General features: G+C 43.0%; 1 protein-coding gene across 1 annotated transcript; it reads right to left on the bottom strand.

Moving 5' to 3' along the window:
* Nucleotides 1–6,766: 6,766 nt before the first annotated feature.
* Nucleotides 6,767–20,837, bottom strand: UBLCP1 (ubiquitin like domain containing CTD phosphatase 1). Its single transcript, XM_080988869.1, has 11 exons — nucleotides 20,775–20,837; nucleotides 19,487–19,666; nucleotides 18,442–18,533; nucleotides 17,380–17,465; nucleotides 17,180–17,295; nucleotides 16,829–16,927; nucleotides 15,676–15,713; nucleotides 15,278–15,376; nucleotides 14,280–14,396; nucleotides 9,762–9,889; nucleotides 6,767–7,830 (listed from the first exon to the last, which is right to left on the bottom strand). Exons 2-11 carry the CDS (start codon nucleotides 19,638–19,640, stop codon nucleotides 7,803–7,805), a joined length of 957 nt encoding a protein of 318 aa, XP_080844995.1. The 5' UTR covers nucleotides 19,641–19,666; nucleotides 20,775–20,837; the 3' UTR covers nucleotides 6,767–7,802.
* Nucleotides 20,838–24,207: the final 3,370 nt, after the last annotated feature.

Below are 24,207 nucleotides of genomic sequence, written 5' to 3'. Positions count from 1 at the left end.
AATGTTTTCCCTCTGTTCCATCTGAAGCAGGAGAGGCAGTATTACTGCTGGCATGCAGTAGTAGGCTGGATGTGAGCCAATACATTGAGGCTGATGGTCAGACAGACAGACTCTTTTAATGCACTGTGGCAACATTTTATTGTACATATATGTTCTGAGAAGATAGCCACTCAAATGGATAGGATGATAGGATGCTATGGAACAACTTACTGAGGACAGATTGATACTGTATTTGACTATTAATACACACAGAGAGAGAGAGAGAGAGAGAGAGAGAGAGAGAGAGACTTTCTCATACTCTATGTAAGCAGCCTTCTACCATTTCATGTTTTGGATTTCATGTCAGTTAATTTAAAAAAAAATAAGAATAATAAAGAGAATCCAGCCAAGACAGAGGTACAGTGGGTAATGGGTTTTGGGGTCTGGGTTTTAGAGAGATATCTCATATCTCATAGAACAGGCATAGGCAAACTCGGCCCTCCGGATGTTTTGGGACTATAACTCCCATGATCCCTAGCTAACAGGACCAGTGGTCAGGGATGATGGGAATTGTAGTCCCAAAACATCTGGAGGGCCGAGTTTGCCTATTCCTGTCATAGAATCATTGGAAGGGGCCCTGAGGATCATCTTGTCCAACCCCCTGCAGTGCAGGAATATGTAGCTGACTGAACCTGCAACCTTGGTGTTGTTAGCACCACGCTTTAACCAGCTGACCTCTCCAGCTAAGATGTCCTGTTCCAGGTCAGGCTGCATTGCCCTTGAAGGAGTGGAGGTCTGTAGCTTAGTGGGGAGGTGCTTCTGGAACCAACTTTGTCACTTGACACCTAGCCATAGTTCTCCATTATCTGTATTGGGCTATTGTAATGTATTTCATGTGGGACTGCTGTTGAAAATGGTCCAGGGGTTTCAACTGGTGCAAAATACACTAATGGGTACAGCGGTTAGACGCATATAACACTTATTTTGAAAGAACTGCACTATTGCCCATTTTCTTCTGGGCCCAATTCAAGGTGCTTATGATGATATATAAAGCCCTAAATGACTTGGGGCCCAGATATCTGAAAGAATAGCTTCTCCCATACCAACCTGCCTCAATATTAAATAAAAGGCTTTTAAAAGAAAAGAAAATGTGATTTTAGTTCCCTGAAAGCATTTGTTGATGTTTTAATAATGGGTTTTGTGTGTGATCTGTTTTAGTTTTGAGTCATCATTTAATTGCATTTCCCACCCTATGAACTTCTGATGGCGGGCAGGTTATAAAGACTTTAAATAAGTAAGCATCCTTAGCTACGCCATTCCATCCTGCATTCAGTTACCACAAGGCCAGACATTCAATGGGTGTGTTGAACACTCAATTACTATATTTTCAGGTTGACTGCTCCTGGTTCATGCCACATTGGTTCCATAGGTCTTCCACCTGCCTCAAATTTCATTACCGATTCCATGATTCTGGGCCTGTCTGTGGCACAGATAATAAGACGTACAACAACAGGTGCTTGTTGTGTTCAGAAATCTGGTGAGTGTTATTTGGCAGAGTGGGTGGGGAAGAGAATTGACACCAATCCAATGGCCTGTCTCAATGCATGCAATCAAGTCAAGTCACCTAGATGATGAAGAACATAAGAAGCTGCCTTATAGCAAGTCAGATCATTGGTCCATCTAGCTTAATACTGTCTAGACCAGGCCTAGGGAACCTATGGTCCTCCAGATGTTGTTGTTCTCCCATCTCATGGCTATAGTCCTCCAATATCTGGAGGGCCACAGATTCCCCACTCTTAGTGTAGACTGACTGGTAGCAGGTGTCTACGGTATCAGATAAAAGTTTCTGCAGAGACTTGAGACTTTCTGTATGCAACCTGAGACCTTCTTCATGAAAAGCATGTGCTCTTTCCCTGAGCTGTGGTCCACATAATTTAACAGCTCGTGAGTCCTATTTTATTATTATTAGCCGTGTGAATATTCCACTTTTAGCTCCATGCTGCCTCCTTTAACAACCTGTATTTTGGGGAGATGTTCTTTTTATGCACTCTCTGTCTCTTTCCCCCCAGGAAAACTAAAAACTTTAACCTTGGCATAAAGCACCATGGGAAATGTAAAAAATAGGTAAGCTCGTATGTTTTCTGTATTACAACTTTAGGGTCACCTGATGATCCCCCTTTTTCATAATACAAATTCCTATTCATCAATGTAGGGGGATTTCTTGTAGGAAATCCAAACATCTCAAGGTCATCACCTGGTTATGGTGTTGATGTTAGACTCCTTTAGGGCACCCCCACAGAGACAGAACCATTACGGTTGTCCACCCACCACATTCACAAAGACTGTGGATTCAGTCATTTCAAGAATGTTCTGAAGGACAGGGTCTTTCCTCAGAATGAGGCATTCTGGGCAAAGGGTCCCTGGAGAGTACCTAAGCCACCATCAATTTTCCTGTAAACTTTCAACTAAATTTAAGGATCATTTCTAGACACTGAGGGGAAGTGTCCACAGTGCAGGCAGTCTCCCAAGCCACATCACCAAGAACACCTTCCTCTGAGGAAGGTCAATATTGCTTGGAGTGAAGCAGAGGGGGACACACAGAGAGACGGCCAGCACTGCCACCAAATTAGCAGCAGCAGGGTTAGGTGTGTTTCAGGATTTCAGTGTTATTGAATGTTTTCCCTCAACACAAATTACTAAATCCGAACACCAAAGACTTGTCTTTCGTCACAGAAGCCTTGCACTTCTAGTGGATTCTAGATGTGTTTGTGCTCCATGGGAGGCACTGGCCAGGGCTTAAAACACACCCAACCTTTTCAACAAGTTTATTGAATTCATGATGTTCCAAGGTTAGGTCTTTTCACTGAAAATAGATCACAGGTCTAAGTCCTGTTGAGTCACAGTTCAAATTAACTTAGGGGTGGAGGACTCCAACTCCCATTGACCCCAGTCAGGAGTGGAAGTCCCACAACCATCTGGTAGGCCCCAGGTTCCACACCACTGAATTAAAATGTAAGGGTGGCATTCAAGTTTTACTCAAGAGCACACCCACTGAAATTAATGAACGTGTTTAAGCTGGGTCCCGTAATTTCAGAACATCTCTTCATAGTTGACTACCACCCTACATGTTCACAAATGTGGTATATTGCATAATGAGTCAAAAGTGTGGGGAGGGAGTAAGGTTGTTGGTAGGCCAGGGACATCAGAGTTTCATTACTTGTCTTTGACTGATCTCGTCCACACTTCGCTTGTCCTGCGGTCTAGGCATGGGTCCATTTGCCCCACCACTTTCCCCGGGAAAAGCCGCTCTTTACCTCTCAATTGGAGCAAACATCCATTGCAGAAAACCTAACTGACATTTGCTCCAATTCAGCAGTAAGGAGTGGGTTCCCCAGGGGAAGCAGTGGGACAAGTGAAAGTGCGGAGGAACCCATTATTATAATGTACAGTAATTTTTCTTCTTTCTCCCTTTCCTTTCCAAGGCAGGCGATGAGAACAACTGGCATGCAGCACGTATAATCATAAATTTGATGTTTCCAAGAAATTCCACTAGGCTCCTGCCTATGCACAAAGACAGGCAGGCTAAACCTAATAATCTCTTCTTATCTAATGTATTCTACCTCTCAGAAATAAACTGACATAAACTGAGGCAAATTTTTAATCCTGGCTGGTTTTTCTTTTTAAATCCAACCAGTTAATCATACATGTGTTATGGGGAGGGGGTGACAAGCAAAGAAAATGGGTGCTGGGCCAGTGGGGGGGGGGATCTCCAGTATCTGTATGTTATGAAAAGTTCACAGTAGCTTCCATAACTAGTCACCCTCTGCCCCACCCAGCAGCTTCCAGTGGCAACATGGTGAAACTCTTAAGGCCTAAGGTTCTCTTAGGGTTCTCTCAAAGCATCAGAGGAGTTCTGTGGAACCAAGAAAAGATTATCCTAACAGCAAGACTATTGAGTGACAGGAGAAAACCTGCTCCTCTCAAGTGAGCATGAGTGCCCATGGGGTAGGTGGGAAGGCGGGTGTCCCCCACACCCCACAGATAAGTAATAATCCCAGATTTCCAGATTTTGTTTTTTTAAAACGTTTCATACATTTGTAGAAACTGAAATATGAGGCAAAAGTACAGGCGCAGTGATCCCCAAATTTCTGTGAGAATTCAGCCTGTTCCCCTCCCCTTTCATGCAGATGCCCATGCAATATTTAGGCGTCATCCTTAAAATGTTCCAAGTACACAACTTTACTTTCATCCATATAAATCAATGGATGGCATCCAAGAGAGGGGAAGAAGCACTTTTTCTTGGGAAGACTTTTAGGGGCAGGAAGCGGCTCAGTCTCCCAGGAACTTGGCAGTCCGACTTTGGCTAAAGTCAACCTATCACTTGCCATTGTCACCTTTGGAGTATGCTTAGTTAGGTTTCGTTTTTTAAGTTTCAAACTATGGAAATGAGTACCCTCCATCTCCCAGTTTTAGTAGATTAGATTAAAATTATGTTCAGTGGGGTTGTACATTAAGAACCCACTTTTTAAAGATATCCAGTTCCATTCTCATTGAGGCGCACTATTAAACTGTCTCATTTCCTTTTAGAAAATGTTTTAAGACATGCTTATTCCATAAGGTTTAGCCTTCTAGCGATTTAATTCTAATTTTTTATTGAATTATTTTTGATGGTTTGATAATATTTTGAACAAGCTATACTAGTTTTAATAGTTTTTAAACAGAAAACCACGTCAGCCTCACGTATATAAAAATTGCAAAACAGCATCTTGGTCTTAAACATTGTGCTTTACTAAGACTAGAATGCACATTATTGCTTTTTGCTACAGTTATCTACACAGGCCCACTTGGATGCCGAATATTGTAGGAATCAGTGTATATTTCAGCTGCGCTTGTGCCCTCTAGTGCCTTAAAAAAAGCAAAAGCAAAAACTATTCACAAATTTTCATCTTTCTAGCTTTTCACCTTTGGAAAATTCAGTTTGTACACATTTCACTGTTCAGTAATCTCCGAAATAAATTGTCAGGAATATAATAGAATCTCCCTGAGCACAAAGATAACAAGGTGATCTTTAAAGGGAGGATGGCACCAGAATCAGGAAGCTGCCTTTTATCAGGTCGGACTATGGGATGTATCCAGCTGTTTTACTTGGAGTAGACAAACTTAAAATCAATGGACCTAAATTAGCCATGCCCATTAATTTCAGTGGACCCACAGCCCTATATGTTCATCTAAGCTAGAATGGAGGCTGGCACCCATTGTGACTGGTAAGAGTGGAAAGCATGGAGGTAAACAGTAGGCAGCCAGACCTAATGGCTCTGTGGATCCAGAACTAATCAGAAGACTAGGCAACGATTTCTGGTTTTGTCCCCATCCTTCTTCCTGCTAAGTTCCACAAAGGCAGCAGTACTGAGGCTGACATGTGCAACTTCTGCACTGGGTGTTAAGGAAGGAGGCAGGCAGTTAGTGGGTGGCTGAGGAAGGGACTTTGGTGGGGCAGTGCTCCATTCATTCTATGGATCCACCTTCATTGTTGTCTGCTCTGACAGTTGTCTTCCATGACTCAAGCCAAGGTCTTTCACATCACCTGCCTCCTGCTCGTTTTAGCTGGAAATGAGGATTGTGCCTAGAAGCTTGTGAAAGCAAGCCATAGACTCTGCACAAAACTATAGTGGGATACTTTTAGGTCCTACCACAGAGTTACAGCCCTTGTTGCCACCATTCACAAGGAACTAATTTGTTAAGAGTGAATTTGGTGATAGTCAGTCAAATTTTGCACCAAGTGGAATTTGATGTCAAGTTTCTGATTCTGATTAATGTGCTTCTGGTTCCTCTGGCAGAACCACACTGAAGTAGGCAAGAATCTGGCCAGTTTAAAAAGGTTTGTGACTTCTGGTCAGGTCTAGTAGTTCTGAGGGACCAAGCAAGGCCTCACCACATGCTTAGAGAACTTGCATTTATGTTAAGGCATCCATGCTTTGTGCACACGTGGAGGTCTCTGTACATACACAGTATGGAGCATCTGCACTGCTAAAACCTCCAAAGCATTTGGATTTGCCACTGAAACAGAATGAGAATGGATGTTTGGTGATAGTAAAACTAAGCTCATTCCTCAAACATTTGAAGTGCCCCGTCATAAAGCTGCCCAGTATGGTCACTGCTTAAGAATGGGCACCTGAATTGTGCATAGCGAAGTTACTTGTTCACTGCTTCCAAGTAATGTCCCCACTGCAAGGAAGAGATTCTCTTCCACCTTTTACTAAATGATGCAAACTGAGTTGAGCCAGAAACTAATTACTCTGAAGTTACTGCAATGCCTATTGAATAGTCCTATAAAACACACCTTGAGAACTCCTTATTCAGCTTCTCAGTAGCTCTAAAGAATGGAACAGGCTTCCTCAACCTCGGCCTCCAGATGTTTTTGGCCTACAACTCCCATGATCCTTAGCTAGGAGGACCAGTGGTCAGGGGTGATGGGAATTGTCATCTCAAAAACATCTGAAGGGCAGAGGTTGAGGAAGCCTGGAATAGAAGGTGAAGATTTTTACAGCTGAAGTGGGACTTTCCACCAGAGACGCTATATTAGCAGATATAAGGACTAAAAGCCATTCCAAACCCTCTTAAACCCTCTGGATAGTGGAAGCAAACCACATACACACAGCATACTTTGTTATACATCCAATCAGGAATCAAAAGTGGCATAAGTACAGGGCATGGATAGTTCAGTCGGTAGAGAATGAGACTCATGCCCTTGTTTGTATTGAAGCTTGAAAAAACAATGGAACACAGGTTTTAAGAAAAGGCATTTATTATTATTATTATCATTATTATTAGCAGACCTGCTATAGTTCCTTAAGAACAATATATGCTATCTTAATTTGAAAGGAGCAATCTGCTTTCAAATACAAGAATGGCATGACAAGGGACTGTCGGCAATGCGAGACAGCAGGCGCATCACACTTCCACAGTGCAGGTTGAAGCAGCACAAGTGACACTTTAGAACAGCTGTGGCTGAATATTGCCAGTAAAAGAGCTTGTATCCTGACAAGATTTAACAAGAACAGAACAGCTAATGTTCATGCTTTAAGGAATTAGGCTCTTAGCTCTTTTCAGGTTTAAACCTTTACTCTGGTTAGATTTTGTTGTTGTTAAACAAAAAAACAAAACAAAAAAGGAATGCTTTTCAACCAAGCATTAAACCAAGCATTTGTTTTCAAATCCCTCCTCTTCTCTCCAGTCATAACAGTTTTATTATCACAATCCACATATGAAGGTATCTTCGCCCTCTAGTGGTGCTTTCCATCCTTAAAACTGTTTTGTACAAAAGGAACACTTGACATACTAATACATAATTTGACATCTTATAGTTCATAGACTTAAATACCATAAACAGGGAAGGGGAAATGGTTTCTAGAACTGAGAATGCAGAAAAAACAAACTGGCTCCATAGTAAATATCTGGGTTGGGGGATTTTCCTCTTTTTTTGGTCTGAACGTGGGGGGTTTCCACCCCATTTCCAAACAATGTGGTCTTTAAAGTTTTGGGGATACTACAGTAGCAGTACAAATGACATTGCTTTTTAAATAGTAACCCCAGAGATAAATGCAAGGGAGGAAGGGAAACGCAAATGATTTTCCCTTTTGGTTGTTAGTGGCGATCTTCAGAAGAGAGACAGAGAGACCTAGAGCAAACCAACGGGAAGACCAGGTATAAGCAGTTGTTCGGGTGGTTAAGTCAGTGTCCAGCACTACTTTATTCTAGCTTACACAAGAGGAAAGGTCAAAGGGTCTCTATGTTCCGCCTGGTTTCAATGTCACAAAATAAAGCTACTGTCCTTGTTTCTTTGAAAGGTACCTGAAGAAAAAGCCAAAAATAAAACATTTATAATAGGATTCGACATACACAGGGCCATATACAATGGTGTGCATTTAAAACATATGGAATTACTGGTACAATAGATTCTTGATGTTCTGAAAGCATTCATAGTACTATCCTAGTTTACTTCTTCATCTTTCAGCACCTCCTCTACTGAAATAGTTGTAGTCTTGATGGGTAGCAGGAGTAAATAAATCAATTATAAAAAGAGTTAGGCAATATGCACTGCTCATATGCCCTAGAATTTTAAGAGAGCATTTTTCAGCAGTAGTACATATTAATATTCTAAAATATCAGCACAAATCTTTCATTTGTTGTTAAGATCCAACCAGTAAAACAAACCTTTGGGCATAAAAAAATTCTCTCAAAAGATCTTGACTGAGATGTCTAAATTGCATTCTGAAATTTATAGCTGGTGGGGGAAAGCAGTATGCACTCAAAAAGAGGGCAAATTATTAAAGTGTCTAAATCACGTCCAAATTGCTCAGATTCATGCCCTGTGCATGTGTTATCAGGAGTTATCAGTTACTTTAGCAACTGTGGCATAGGAAAGTACGTTGTAAGATGAATGTGGATGTTCACACTCACGACTTTGAGTGAAATGCTAGGCATTTTCTAACCACAGCCTGATTAAAATGTGCTAGAACCATCAAGTCCAGATAATATTGCTTTGCAGAGCAGATGTGAGTCACACATCTACAGCCGATTACCCCAGATGCACTTTTAATGTCTACTGACCAATAGCAACTTCTTGCCTCTAATTTCTGAGCTTCCAACAAATAAATGTTGAAGTAAATATAAAATTTATCAGGAGGTGATCTTAAGAGCGAACACAGCACATAGATCTGGACTGAACACCAGTCGGTTTGCAGGACTCAAAAGATCAACCCCTTGCCGATAGTACAGATGCCTTCCAAACTACAGCCTAGTGCTGGTTTCATAGTCCTGAATGGTTCATCTATTCACAAAGCCTTCTCCAACCTGGTCTTTTATACTACACCTCCCATCACTCCTGTCTATTGGCCATGCTGGCTGGGTTTGATGGGAGTTGGAGCCTTAACATCACCTGCAGGGATGGAGAAGGCTGCATTACTTTATGTCAGGCACACCTGCTCTAAAGTAAAAATGTTGCACACTCCACCTATAAAGAGACTTTAAAAAGTAGAGCTGGTTCACAATTCAACCCTCCTGCATACATAATAATGTGGCCTGCCTGACTGGTACAATGGAACACTGTGGCAGAAGCCAGAGCGCACGGAAACACCGTTTACCTTAACCGTCCGGCTGTCCTTTACCTTAACCTTTTAGCTATACATAAGAATACAGAGATCTAACCGAGATCCCTAAGGTCAAATCCTTCACACCAAAATGGGAAAAGGAACAGAAACTTTGGTGGTCCAAAGTTTAGAATTATCCTGACTGAAGGAGGAGCTATGGTCCAGTTCTCAAGGAAAATGCCTTAATGTTAGCTCCTTCTCCAAGTGAAAATGCTTGGTATGCATTTTCATTGGAGTCAACTGCAGTTAAATCTCAAGTACAGAGCCAAGACTGCCAAGCCACGTACAATGCATGCAGTTAGCAGAATTTTGAGACGCACAGACTTCTCTAGCCTGAGTCAGCAGTAGATTCCACCAAGGTCATTGGGACTATTTGTTTTATATGTAACTAGGGAAACCCTGGTTGCAGACATACTGGCTACTGTGTTTTTATGGTGATCCCACCCTGCTATGGTATTGTCTTTGTCACTTTCCTAAACATCTGCATATGAAAAAGTCGTACACAAAATTGCTAACAAATTGAACCAACACTAATTCAGGCACCTCTGCTATCAGTTCAGATTGGGCCAGCAGGAAGCGAAATTTGATATTGTTGAAGCACAATGCTGAACAAGAACAGCATTTCATCCTTACCTTTCCCAGTGTTTGTGGTTCAACTCCAAAAAGTCGTCTAATTTTGCTATTTCCTTGAGATACTGAGTAAGTTTTAGAAGCTCTTTATCCTTATCTCTGTTTAAATGTGCTTTCATGAAGGGTTTTATCTGTTGAGAAAGAAACCAGGTGTAAATGATACGTATCTTAAAGAGAAAAATAGAGAACATACCCAAACTTAACATGCTAGCATTTGTTGAGCAGATAATATTGCAAGAACCTGTCTAAGAACCTGACCCTTTGGTTCAGTTTGCTGGTTCCATTCTACTTGCCAGGCAGGCTCCATCCCTCCCTTCTTGCAGAGACCTGCAATGTACTCTAAAAGCCCAAAGTATTATTTGCAAATGGACTTTGTCCTTCCCCCATGTCCTATTCATATCCACGCAGTAGCTCAAACAATCAACCTTTCAGAGTATTTGCAAATAATGTTTTTATGAACTACTGAGTTGCTTCTAGCAACATCCATCGCAGCATAGCAGCTGCTGAACTCAAGGGCAACATTCTCCTTGTTGCAGGATACTTACTGCTAAAAACAAACTAGCAAAAGCTCTTTTTACTTCAAAGAGCCAATCAGGCCTCCATGTGAACATGAACTCACAACACAGGCAAGCTGTATTTTGAGAATTTACATTACGGCTTCTATATATTATACAAGGAGATTATTATATGGGGAAACATGAAGATGACTATTCACGTACAATTATTCATAGAGTGTCACCTAAATGCAAAGCCACTCTAAAAGTAAAACATGTAATTTTTCTACTGCAGTGTAGCCATGGGCAGATGCATCAGTATGGCCACACATTTAAAAAGTTAGAGTGTGGTGAGAAGTGGTCTCACTTCACACCTGCAGATCTTGCTTCTTTCCCTCCCACCTCCTAATCCACTGCTGCCAGCACCTCCAGTCCTCCAGCATCAACCTCTACATGACATTCTACTCCTCTCCCTGCCATCATCATAAGCACTGTGCTGTGTTTCTACGAAGCAGGGCTGGCTTCTCTTGATCTCGCTTGCCAGGAAGGAAGGCAGTCTCCCAGATGCAGCCCTCTCTTCTGGGGCCTATATACAAAGAACGGTGTTTCTTCCAGTCTTAAGAATACAGTCTCCCATTGCAGAAAGAAAATACGCACCATGCATTCATCATCCACTAAAAAACCCACTCAGCACTGTCAACTGCTGTTTCCCAATAGAAAATGGCGAGTACCCTGTCAAGTACCCTGATTGGAAGCTTGACTGTGACTAATCACTAATACGACAGTTAGTGAAATTTACACAGCAAACTTTAAAGCTACAAAGGCAACAGGTATGCCTTTTACCCAGTAATAGATCACACACTTTGGGTGCAGAAGATCTAAGATCTAATCCCAGGCATCCTCCATTAAGATTACTATCTATCTAGTTATCTATTTACAGAGTACAAGAACCTGGCCCTCTGCCCCGAGGAGCTTACAACTGAAAATGTGACAAAAGGGAAACAGAAGAAGAGGACAGGGGAGGAATATGTGATTGTCTCAGTTCTACATACTTCAGCTTAGTTACATGCTAAGACCCCAACCTGAAATCTTAGAAATTATAAGGGTATCAGAAAGTGTGATACGCTCATAACTTCTTATTTTCACCACAGATGAAGGCTTCTAAGCAGTTTGCAGATCAATAAAAAAATGCACCTGTCATATAATAAGAAGCTTAAAATAACAACAGCAGCTAAAAAAAAGTAAAATAGGACTCACATGGCAATCAAAAGCATGCTGGGATAGAAAGGTCATCAAGTGTCTGAAATTCAATAGGGAGAGGAGGACTGCTATTATCTCATCTGGGAGGGAGTTCCACAGTTGGAACTACACTACTGGGTGCATAGCTCCTGGTCGATATAAGGCATGCATCTGCATCATGGGGATCACCAACAGAGACTCCCATGAAAATCTCAGGGATCAGGCAGAGATATAAGGAAACAGTCAGTCCTTAAGGTATCCTGAACCAAAGTTGTTAAGGGCCATGTAAATTAATACAATATGCTGAGCTAACAGCAAAAATCCTAACCGTGTATACTCAGAAGTCTTACTGAATTCAATGGTGCTTACTCCAAGGTAAGAGAGGCCAAAACTGCAGCATAACCTCTATTATCTACTCTTGAGTGGCAATGGCTGCCAAAAGCCAGGGCAGCACTCTTCCACAGCACTACCACCCAAGACCCTTTTGACTGGAGATGGCAGGGACTGAATTGGGTCATTCCATAAGCAAAGCATGCGCTCTGCCAGACAGCACATTGTTTCAGGCTTCAGTTTATTCCAGAACTCTGTCCAAAAGGAAATAAAGAGCACTCTGTGCATACTTAATTGCTAGGTACACAAAAACTAAGCTGGAAAGACAATTGCTGTTATCTTTGTCACAGTAGTCTACAGTGGGGACCACGTCCTTCTGAGAGGCTTCTAAAGCTCATTCCAAGCACCACTTGTCACATTTATCAAAGGCCTGCGGACAATAAGTTAATCCCATGTGGAATGGCTGATTAAATTCTGTTGCCTCTGGTAGAACATCTGATCTCGATTCCTTTTACAGCAGCATTTCTCATAAACGGTCACCTCCAATTTGTCTTGCTGTCAATAAAAGTCTGAGCTGCAGCACACTGGCTCTCTTTTCCCAGGGGGAGGCAATGATACCGCTCTGTCAGCGGTGCACTCCATCAAGCCTCCATCTAGTTGAACAGCACTTTTAAAGCAATTTCCACTCATCTGTCACCATTTCTCAAGAAGCAGAGAGACTTTACAAAGGGCAACGCTTGTACCACAAGAGCCAGATGTCTTTTCCAGGACAAACATTTTCCAAAAACACCGAGATGTTTGGGAGGCAGGGGCAGAAAAAGAAGAGACACTGACATGTAACTTTGTTGACAGCCATTTCAGAATGGGTACATCCTGTCCCTTCAGTTCATTCAGGCCACATTTCTCTCGTGGTCTGTAATACTTCTGACAGGTCCCTACAGAGGCCTCTGCCACCGGTGCATTACAGCAAAAGCAACAATATTCTGCTGCCACCTTGTATATGCCCATTGATGTCATAAAAAGGGAAAATACTTACCACTGGCAACACAATGGTATAAATAGGAAGGCCACTGCAGAATAGCAGTTAAGATGCTATGGAGCAAGTTCTATTGGCCTAAATGGGGACCTATGTCTGAGTAGGCATACACAGGGCTCCTCAGTAAGAGACTGAGATGCGAAGCTCCTTATTTAACTCTTGCCTGTCATCAACTGACTGAATGGCCTTAGACAAGTGGTTATGTAAGCACATGTCTGCCTGCAATATGGGGATGACAGTACTACCTGGCAGGAATTAACTACTGAGATAATGTGAAATGCTTTGGACACACTCTAAGCACCTTATAGTATGAATGCTAAACACTATGTCTTCAAATTTCCATTATTTTACATTATACCTTTAGTCTAGGTACTAAAGAACAAATTGCCTACATTTTTGCAGGCAACTTATTTCTAGCTCTCTTAAATACCCCCACATCAAAACTTTGATAAGCAACTGCCAGATCACTACAAAACATCTTGTGTTCACATGCACTGGGGCATGGCGGGGGATAGGGTGGGGAAGCTTCCAAAGACCATTGTAGCTATTATGAGTGCTTTATCATAGGAACGATGTGGTGCAGTGGCCAGAGTGGCAGAGCTGAATAAGAGAAATTCAAACACTAACTTGGCTTTTAACTTTATCTAGTATCTTTGGAAAGTCAGGCTCTCTCAGTTTAAGCTGCCTTATAGGCTGATTGTGAAGCCAGAAACATTGGCTCTCAGCTCCTTGGAGGATGATCTAAGATCATAAATATATGATAATCCCAAAGGGTGAGTGGCACAACTTCCGAGGTCAAAGCAATTCCAAATAATGGCTGAAATCCAAAAGCTGAAATGTGTGCATGGAGCTGTGAAGAAAGGGATGGTCAGCACAACCAACAGAAAATATTCATTCGAAGAGTAATTCTTTCCATACAACAATGTGGGAAGTGCTGCAATCAAGATACAGATACTGGCATGTTGGTACAACAGTGACCTGCCACCCTACCAGCAGTAGTGCAAACAGGATCAAAGACCCATTGCATTGGCACCATTTCCCAAATTTCAACCCACTTGAGTTTTCTTCCTCTAGGCTGTTGGCATCCGTCTATCTCGAGAGAGAATGGACCCACTATCAGTCTCATCCACTCAATCCGCCCCCGCCTGTCTTCATATGCAGGGGAAGTCCCTAACTCACCTAGGGTTTGAGACCCATTGGCTACCTCACCTGGTTTAGCCAGCCAGTCAAGACATTAGCTGGGCTGTGGGCACTGTCACATGCCAACAGCTTAAAGGAGCCACAGGTGAGAGTTGAGTGCGGAGCGAAGGTGGATAAACAACCCCAGAAGGAGCACAACTTCTCCCCTACCAGACATATTACCCCTCCCCTAACACCCCGTACTAGGTAAGCTGGCATTTATAAAAGAATGCTAAACATTACCTTTAGTCCGTTTTGTGGGTTCATAAGAAAATTTCGTCCAATGTCATCAAACATAATAGTATTTTTCTTGCTGTAAAACTCTGAAAATTTGCCCCATATGACACCCAAGGGTTTCACCTGTAGATGTAAAGTTGTAAGATAACCTCAAGTGAAACAGCATTTCAACAACAGAATTTACCATCAGTATTCTGCTTTTACTGTATAAAGATTATTTGCAGAAATGTGCTCCTGAAGGACGGGGAAAACCACAGAACAGATTTGGGAGCAGGTGTGGGAGCACCCAGGAAGAAGGGAGAAAGTCCTGTAGCATTGGGAGAAGCTCTTGAGTAAACAGGAGAACTTCACTGGATACAACCTATTCTGGTGCAGGAAGTCCTTGTTTCTCCAGCCAGCACAGCAAGCAAGCCAAGCTGTATTTCTTTTATATGTATGGCTTGGGCATGCTTACTTCTTAATTTTGTGTATGAACCACTTCCTATGGAGTGACTCAAAGCAATTTCACAATTCAATAAAGCCATATAACAATTGCATATATAAAAACTATTTCAAATCGAGTGCAGATATCAATTGGGATAAAAATATCTGGAAGGTTTGTTGAAAGAGGAGTCTTCAACAGGTGGCAAAAAGCCAGTCAGGTTTCTTAGAACTGTTGCTCTTAGTGTGATGAACCTATTCTATTTTAACATACAGTCGTACCTTGGTTTTCGAACTGCTTAGTTCTCGAACGTTTTGGCTCCCGAATGCCGCAAACCCGGAAGTGACTGTTCCTGTTTGCAAACTATTTTTGGAAGCCGAATGTCCGACGGGGCTTATGCAGCTTCCGACTGGCTGCAGGAGCTTCCTGCAGCTAATCAGAAGCTGCGCTTTGGTTTCTGAACGTTCGACTTCCAAGGTACATCTGTACTGAAATCTGAATTGCATACACTGACCTTTAGAACAGGGTGCTGATGGGTGGGTGCTCCTGCCTTGAAAAAAGAGGTTGGTGAGAGGACACTTACATCAATTAATCCTCGTCTTGGTGTGTGCACAGTTATCATGGCCGCACTATCCAGCATGAAGGTTATCTTGTAGTTTGCATTGGTGCTCACTCCCAGCTCCTGCAATGAAAAACAATATCTAAGGACATTTTGCACACTGGCTCATCCCCTGTTGTAGTTTACCAATCTCCTATAATTTGCCTCTTCTTCTGCATGTCACCAGTAGGAGCGTCCCACTAGAGGAGGGAGGCATTCATGGGAACTTAGGGCCAAAGCCAATCATGCCAATTTTAGCACTTGTAACCGAGTTCTATGCTATGACTAAAATACTATGAATCATTTTGTGAAGCAGATCACACAAAAAGCATTCTAAAATACAAGAAAATGAAAACACACACAAGCTTACACATCGGGCTTACTTTCATTTTAGCTTCAATCCACTTCATATTGGTAGCAGCTGAAAGGGAATAAACAAATTATTTTCAAGTGAAGTATTTTCAAGGCATCTTTTAATACCGTGTTATCCTGTTCTGGGTATTAGCTAATTATTCATGAATGCAGGCTCCAAATTAGTTTTCAATGCAGCAAGTCCCTCTCATCTGAACTGTTTTTCAGTTTCACCTGCATTCGCATATTCGTGGCAAGCAGCTCATCCAACAATTGCATGAATCTGCCCATGGAGTCACTCTCTAATCCCAATGCTACCACCAAGTCCCTGTAACAGTGTGTATTCCTATTTATCTGAGCTCTGCTTTTCTTAGGTATCTGGATACCTTGGGGCTCGTTTTAAGTGTGAGCTACTGTAAAGATGCTGAAACAAAAAGCACACCATGTTTAATATATAAACAAGAAAAAGCTTTTAAAATACAATGGGGGTGCAATACAGCATTACTTTGCTCAACCACTCAATTTGACACAAGGAGGAGAAAAGGGGAGCATAGATCTACTTCTGTACAACAAGAACACAAACAAATGGGAAGTGTCAAATAAAGTGGTTCAACAGCTGACATTGTGTGTTTTCCTCCTCATGTCCTAGATCCTAGGGACCATGCAACGAGTTCTGAACACTCAAGGGAGACTTTGATTTGAACTTCTCCTACAGTAGCACACACAGTCCCAATGCAGGATGACAAACTTCATTTAAAGCAAGGCAAAGTTTCACAATCACTCTTCTAGGCATCCCCAAGGCTTTGGATTACCTAAGTAGGTCTTTGGATCCTAGCCCATGTTTACAACCAACAGGGATTCATAACCCATTTTCTGAATCAGAGTACTTGCCCCAGAGAGTATTTTATCAAGCTGTTCAGGAGGGTATTTTAAATCAAGTATTGATTTTCATTCACACAGGGGTTCTGTGCTGACTGTCCCGCAAGGGCTAAAGCCTCCATTAAACTACCTCTCATGATTGCTGGCTTGAGAGATGTAATACAACAGAAAGGTTCGGCATCAAGCACTGCGTAAAAGATGCAGATCAAGTCCACAACATCTCCAGCAGAGATCCCTACGTCACAAGTGGCAATGCATCTCTAGGCATAATGAAAACACTTTCAATTTGTGAAGTAAATAACTTACACCAAATTACAATATCATAGTCTTCGTATGCAGATGTCAGGAATTCATGCAGATACGGCCTCATCAGCTCAAGCCCAGTCTCTGCACATGATCTATGGTCTAGAAGAAAGTCAGCCAGTTCATATTAGTCATTTAAAACCTTATTTGAATGTCAGCATCATTTCTCCTTACCTGTGCTCTGGCATACACCTACACTCCATTCAAGGGAGCATAGCACCCAGGACTGCACTGGAACCCAAATGAACCGACCTATACCCAGAGAGCAACTCTCTGGTCTGCTGCCAAGAACCATGAAATCAGCAGGTACCAGGCCTAGGGAATAATGTCTTGAAAATGAAGTATATTACTTACCAAACAGGGTATAATCAACATCCAGGACCAACAATTTCTTCCCTTCTCGCGGAGGGTTCAATATTTCCACTTTATACTCCTTAACTCTGCGGGAGATTTTCAGCAGATTCTCTTCCCTAAAAACAAACAATATAAATGACATGCAGCTGTTGCATATTGATAAGCCAGCCAATTATTTCTCTATTCAGCAACAAACTCACCTATTTTCGACTTCAACCACTTCCTCTTCAATGTCAAAATCATTGACTACATCTTCATTATCAGGCGGTGGCCCAAGGACATCTTCCTACAACAAAAGTAAAACACCAAAAACTTATTTTATTACAATCGTACCTTGGAAGTCGAACGGAATCCATTCTGGAAGTCCGTTCGACTTCCAAAATGTTCAAAAACCAAACTGCGGCTACTGAATGGCCGCAGGAAGATCCTGCAGCCAGTCAGAAGCTGCGGAAGCCCCGTCGGATGTTCGGGTTCCAAAAGAATGTTCGCAAACCAGAACAATCACTTCCAGGTTTGCGGCGTTCAGGAGTCAAAGCATTTGAATTCCAGGGAGTTCAGGATTCAAGGTACGGCTGTATTTGAAAGTTCTTGTACAGAAAAACAAAGTGAGATATACTTCTGCTTCCATCCCCTGCCCTTCAAAAGTACTTTTGCTTTTTGCCAAGGCATTGTCTAAACAAAGAGCAACATTCAGAATTAAACATCACACACTGCTTAAAGCAGCATTTGGATACTTTTTAAAGAGGATACATAAAGAGAATAAAGTGGCTGATCAAGTTGACAGCCCACAAAAATGGAAAATATAAACATGAGGAATCAGTGATGAAACAAATTAAGAAAATGTGAACAACCTATACATTCTTGGCGGCTTTGGAAGAATGCAGTTATTTTGGTGGCAAGAGGGTAGAAAATCAATTGGTTAAAGGAATTTAAGAAGGTAAGAAGAGCCTGCTGGATCAGACCAATGGCCCATATAGTCCAACATCCTGCTCTTGGCAGCCAACCAGATGCTGTGGGAAACCTGCAATCACGATTTGAGTACCCCTCCTGGAACACCTTCAGTTCACACCACATACAGGCCAATCTCTGGCTTGAACAACTTTTTGTCAGTTAACATTTAATCAGAAAATTAATTACACTGCTTGTTCTCAGACATACACATGAACCCTACATTATTTCTAGGCAATTACATGTATTTATTATAATCATGTTTTCTGTAATTATTAGTTTTTGTGTGTTTTAAATAGAAAAATGTATTTTACCAAGCTTTCCTCACGAGTCCCCATCATCATGATTTTAGTATTTGGTTTCAATTTTAGCGATCCAAGCTTAACATCATTGTCTGCTGGCTTGCCTGCAATATAAACAGATTACAGCTTCCTCAGCAAAAATGAGTGATTTCCTCTGCAGCTGTTTCTTTCTCCTTTCACCTGATTTGTATTTTAAAATACTAACTTATGATCTTAGGCTACGATCCTATGCACACTCTCCTGCGAGTTAATTCCACTGAGATCAATGAGTGCTACTTCTGAGTAGACGTGTATAATATGATATTGGCAACCTAGAGTAAGATTTTCTATCCTGCTCCCTGATGTAACTTATTCTCCTTCCCCTCCCCAAATGTGTTCTAGGGGTTCCTGCAACCCACTGGAACAGATTTAGCATGGGCACATGTAGAGAGAAAGAGAGGAAGTCCCACTGAGCAAACAGAAGTCTTTCTGCTAGCAGGATGACTTTGCTGGTTACAATCCAGAGTTCGTTCTTTCTTTCTGCTTCCCACCCCCCTCCTGGAAGTGCAGTGTCAACAACAAAAAGTGAACCCCTAGCCTATTTTTTGCAGGTCACCTAATACATACTGATATTCATAAAAAGCATTAGAAGTGTGCTGAATCCTATTCTCACAGTGGCCAACCTGATGCCTGCAAGAAATTCTTGCAAGAAATTCTGGACTGGGGGAAACCTTGGCACCTACACACATCGGATCATTTAACACAGTTTAGTTTTGAATATTCTGATTCTCAATTCTTCTTTGTTAAGTGTGTGTTAGCACATGAGTGGGTCATTCTAGAAAAAGAGAGAAGGAAATTAAGGACGATGGAAGCCTTAAGTTGACCCACCCCAAGTGTAGGAGTCAGTCTTCTCTCCACCATTTTAACACATGGACCAGGCAAGAAGAAAGTGTGGATCTGGGACAAAAGGCAACAGATATGCAGATATGCCTTAGCAGCTGGCCAATTTGACAACCAGGTCTGTTTCTGCAACCCTACTAAACAGTGAAAGAAAGGTGGAGCATGATATAAATATTACCTTTTACTTTAAGTCCAAGAAGCTTTTGACGCTCTGGGAGCACTCCAGTAAGTCCTTTGAGGGACTGCTTGAGATCCAGCACTGTGTCTTCTTCTGACAAGGTGGTTATCAAAAATTCCTGCCCACCCCATTTTATAATAAGAGAGACAGCCATATTTGTAACATATGTTCAAAATATACCTATAGGGAAGGAAGAAATGATTGTCAAGAGAATTCTAACATTTTAACTTCTTCTCACTTCTACTTGGAAAACCAGACAAATACTGCTGCTACATTCTGAACAAATTAGTGGTCCACACACATCTGTGACATTTTGTATAAATTTGGAAGAGATTGTATGAACTTGGAAGATATGTCAAGACACTTCAACAAAGGGAAAAGCTGCATAAGTCAGTAATATATTACATTACTAGACACTAGTTCCCAAGGGATACCTGCTCATGTCCACACCAGCCACCTGACTGGATAATCTGCAAGCTTCCAAAAACCGTGTGTGCTGCCTTGTTTCAGAACACTAGAATTACCAAACTCTTAATGGGGGGGGGGGGATCTCCTGCATATTTAAGAGGTGCGGAGACCAGAACTCTGCCAACTGCAGCCTTCCATTTCAGTAAGGAGCCGCAGCTCAGAAACGGAAGCATAGTGCCTTGAACGCTTCAATCCCTGGCCTCTCGAGGCAGGGCTGGGAAAGCCTCTTGCCTGAAACTCCGCAGCACTGCTGCAAGCCGGCCGTGGACGACACTGGCCTAGATCCTCCAGGGGCATGACTAGGTGTTACTTGCTTTTCCCCACGTGCACGTGGACTGGAGAAAGGAGCCGGGCCAGGCGGCGGGCTTCCCTTCGAGGAAGCTCCTCGCCCCTTTCTGCGTAAAACGGCAGGCGCTGCGCAATTCATATAGGTTAAGGGACGCAGACAGGCTGCTGCTGCACCAAGGGCTGCGTCCTAAACGCTCCCAGCAGGTGTGCACGGGAGGGAGGTCTGGAGCGTTGCATTAGGTCCCCTCTACCACCGCCGCCGCCGCCGCCCCCTCTGCAGGGTCCGGGCCTCGCGCTTCCACTAGCAGACCCTTGGAGTTGCTGGGGAGGGCGGTTGTGGGGCGCTCCTTGCTGGCCATGTTTACCCCCCCGAGTGCCACCCACGGCCTTTGGGGTGCCCGAGAGGGGCGGGGCAGGGGGAGAAGGCGCCCCGCTCTGGAAGACTTGCGGGCTGCGCCCATAGGGGCTCCCGCAGCTCCGCCGAGCGCCGGCCGGACCCAAGGAAGAAAGAGGAGCAGCCGCCCCGCCTCACCCCCAAGAGAGCGTCCCAGGAACCAGCCGCGCCGGAAGCAGAACCCGGCGACCGGAGCTCGCGCGCCGCGCGAACCGGAAGCACTTCTCGCTCACGGAACCTGGACGTGGCGAGGGGGCCAGATGGGAACACAGAGATATAGCAAGGGGGAAAAAAGTAGAACGGACAGCTCGGGTTTCGCGTCTGGCTCCCCCCCCCCCCCGCCCACACAGAGATGGATTTCCGAGTTCCCTTGCAGGAGTGAGAGCCTTCAGAGCGTGTCATGGCGGCTCAGGGAATAGGGCGGCTTGAGGAGATCAAAGGGAATGAGGGGCTTACGACAGCCCCGCAGTGTAGGTTGTGACGGTGCCGTGGCAGCACCAAGGCTTGCAGGGTCGCCCCCTATTGCCTTCAGCAGATCCTGCTCGTTTCACCCTCTTGCGTCTCAGTCCCAGACGCGGTGGACCAAAATTATAGCCTATACACAGAAGGACACCCTACAGTGTATTTTTGGTCTCTGTGGAAGCCGTCCAGAGTGGCTGGGGAAACCCAGCCAGATGGGCGGGGTACAAATAATAAATTATTATTATTATTATTACAGAGAGCTAAGGTCCTGACAGCTACAGCTTTCCGTGTGATCTTGAGCCCCTTTAGGGGGGAAATCTGTACACCGACTCCCACTCCCCCTTCAGAAGTTTCTATATCAGCTTCCACCAGCGATTTATTAATACCCAAGCAGGTCATATGCAGGTTTTGCCAGAAACTTCGCTAGGATGGCTGCCTTCGTGTGATTATGTCCTTACTTACAAGTAACTTTCCATATGATAACCCTGCAATGTAGTCCAGAGTTAGAAGCCTGGGACGTGGGGCAGGTAGAATGGTATGGATTTCTGTCCAAAAATCGCTCATGCAAGAACCAGTCTGCTTAAATTTCCCTCACAGATGCCCTGCCGGTCCCAATCCAAAAAATAGTATAAAGAGAGCAGGATCTTGCCTTTGCTACTACTGTTTGTTTCAGGGTGGATGCTGTTACTCAACCAAGACAGTATTAAATCTTTGATATCTCCATTTCTAGAGGCAGTCCTCATTGGTAGTTCTGGGATGAAAAGGGCTTCATTCAGAAGTTAGGGCTGAAGCTTATTGTCTGTGGAACACAATACAGGTCTGAGAGAAGAGAAGCACCAGCACTACTAAGAATACTTTCCTCCAGGTGGTGTAGGGCTTTGAAGTTCAACACCAGCCATATGAATGATGCCTAGAAACTGTTTGAAGCTATTTGTGGAATAGATTAAGGTTAGCCAGTGGTATGCAGTGATGGGAGTTGTTGTCCAACAACATCTGGAAGCCAGTGTGGTTGCTTCATTCTAGACCAGAACATTCCTGGACAGCAGCAATAGTTTACACATATTGCTCTAAGTTAGAGGTATGGCATGAATGATGGAGGATGCAGGGTTTTTTTTACTCCTGTAAGGACATATCAGAGGAGGGACAAGGGGGCCATTTGGCCTGGACCCAAAGCTCAAAGGGGGCCTCAAATTTAGACCCTTGGGAATTTTTTGACACTTGATAAGTTTTGCAATTTGTTTGTATGTACATAGGACCAAAATGCAATACACTGTCAGCTTACAGCGTCAAATCCAAGCAAACAAGGTATGTAATTTGGGGAAAGGACACTGGCATTTTTGGATAACTGATACAGATTTTGATTTTCATAAATATTCATCAAAATATAGTTTTAATAGCACAGTATTAGTCCATGGTGAATGCGTCCTCAAAAGCATGAAATAGTCCGGGCCTCTCTGGACTTCTGAGAGGGCCTGCCTATTGGACAGAGGTGACTATCCAGAAGCTGTTGGATTCCATCAGCCCTAGTCAAAAAGGCTGATGAGAGTTGTAATTTAACAACATTTGGAGAGCCATGGGTTCCTCATCTATGTAGTAGAGGAGTGTGCAGCTGGTGTGCCAGACCTAGCTGGAAAAGCATCCCTTGCCACAACTGCCACCTGAGAAATGATCAGCAATATTGTGTTCAGGAGCACTCGCTCATCATAGGGAGTAGAACCTGCTCAACAGATTGTCCATCTACTCCCAAATCAACAGGTTCACCATCTCTTTATTAGCTGGATTGAGTTTTAGTGGACAGCTAAAGCCAGTAATGTTAGAAATTCAAAACTGATAGCCCTGGGTACAATTTGACTTATGCACCATTGTATAAGTGTAGCAACTGAGTAGGTATGACATGGAGTTGGCACTTGGGTTTATTCCATGAGTGCAGTTTTGAGAGTTCCCTACTGTAATGTAATACAATGCTGGAATCTACAATATACAGTGGTACCTCAGATTAAATACTTAATTCGTTCCGGAGGTCCGTTCTTAACATGAAACTATTCTTAACCTGAAGCACCACTTTAGCTAATGGGGCCTCCTGATGCTGCCGCACCACCGGAGCACGATTTCTGTTCTCATCCTGAAGCAAAGTTCTTAACCCAAGGTACTATTTCTGGGTTAGCGGAGTCTGTAACCTGAAACGTATGTAACCTGAAACGTATGTAACCCGAGGTACCACTGTATATCTCTTGCAGGCAAGCTTATTGAGTATTTGGATGTGATTTCATAAAGTTTGTGGGGAGGTAAGATAACAGGCTCTTTATTGAGCATTCATTCTGAGTTGTTTGCAATGGCGTCACAAAAAGTTGTGTTGAACAATCTGTATCCTACTGTTCCAGTACATTTTGCCATCACAAAAGTGCCAAATCAACTTGAATTTGCTGGTATGTGACTGAATATCACCTGAAAACAGTGACAGCCTGACCTAGTTTTGACACAATAGCCATTAAAATCAATTTCTATCCCTTTCACTTACTTTTTGACAGTGGATTGGATCAGGTTCCAAGTTAGGCATGAACTGTTTTATTCATGGTGAAGGTGTAGGCTAATTTGAGTATGTGTCATGGCATATTAGGGTCCCTTTTGTGTATCTCATGATCAGCCTCAAAATTGTATGACTTACAAGAGAAAGCTGTTCTTCCAGTTATGACGGATTAAAGTTTTAGATCACTGTTTAAATTGCTACTGCTTGCCCTCTGCACCTTGGGAGGTGTCCAAATCTGTCTCTCTGCTGACAGAAGGGATTCATCAGTAGAATGGGAAGGGAGGCTATTTTCAGCAATGCCTCTCCTTTTCTGCAGCCTGCCCTCCCTCCCCCCCCCCCCAGCACAGCAGTTACAGGCAATACAGATGTGTTTAACACTGGTTGTGCTAGTGCTTTATAGATGTCAGCACTGTATTATCTGTCTGTAAACAAACATCATTGGATACTACCCTTACCAATTCAACACTTTAAATGCAACTGAAAGGTAAAAGGCCCCCTTTCTTTTCCCCCCTTTCTTTTCCTGGGTAGATGTCATTTTCATCACCACATCTTAAATATGTGTTTCCTTGGTTTTACTTAATA

The sequence above is a fragment of the Podarcis pityusensis genome (assembly GCF_964106645.2).
Source record: "Podarcis pityusensis genome assembly, chromosome: 2".
NCBI lineage: Eukaryota > Metazoa > Chordata > Lepidosauria > Squamata > Lacertidae > Podarcis > Podarcis pityusensis.
Note: the sequence above shows the minus strand (reverse complement) of the source record. Positions and strands in the feature narration are given on the sequence as shown.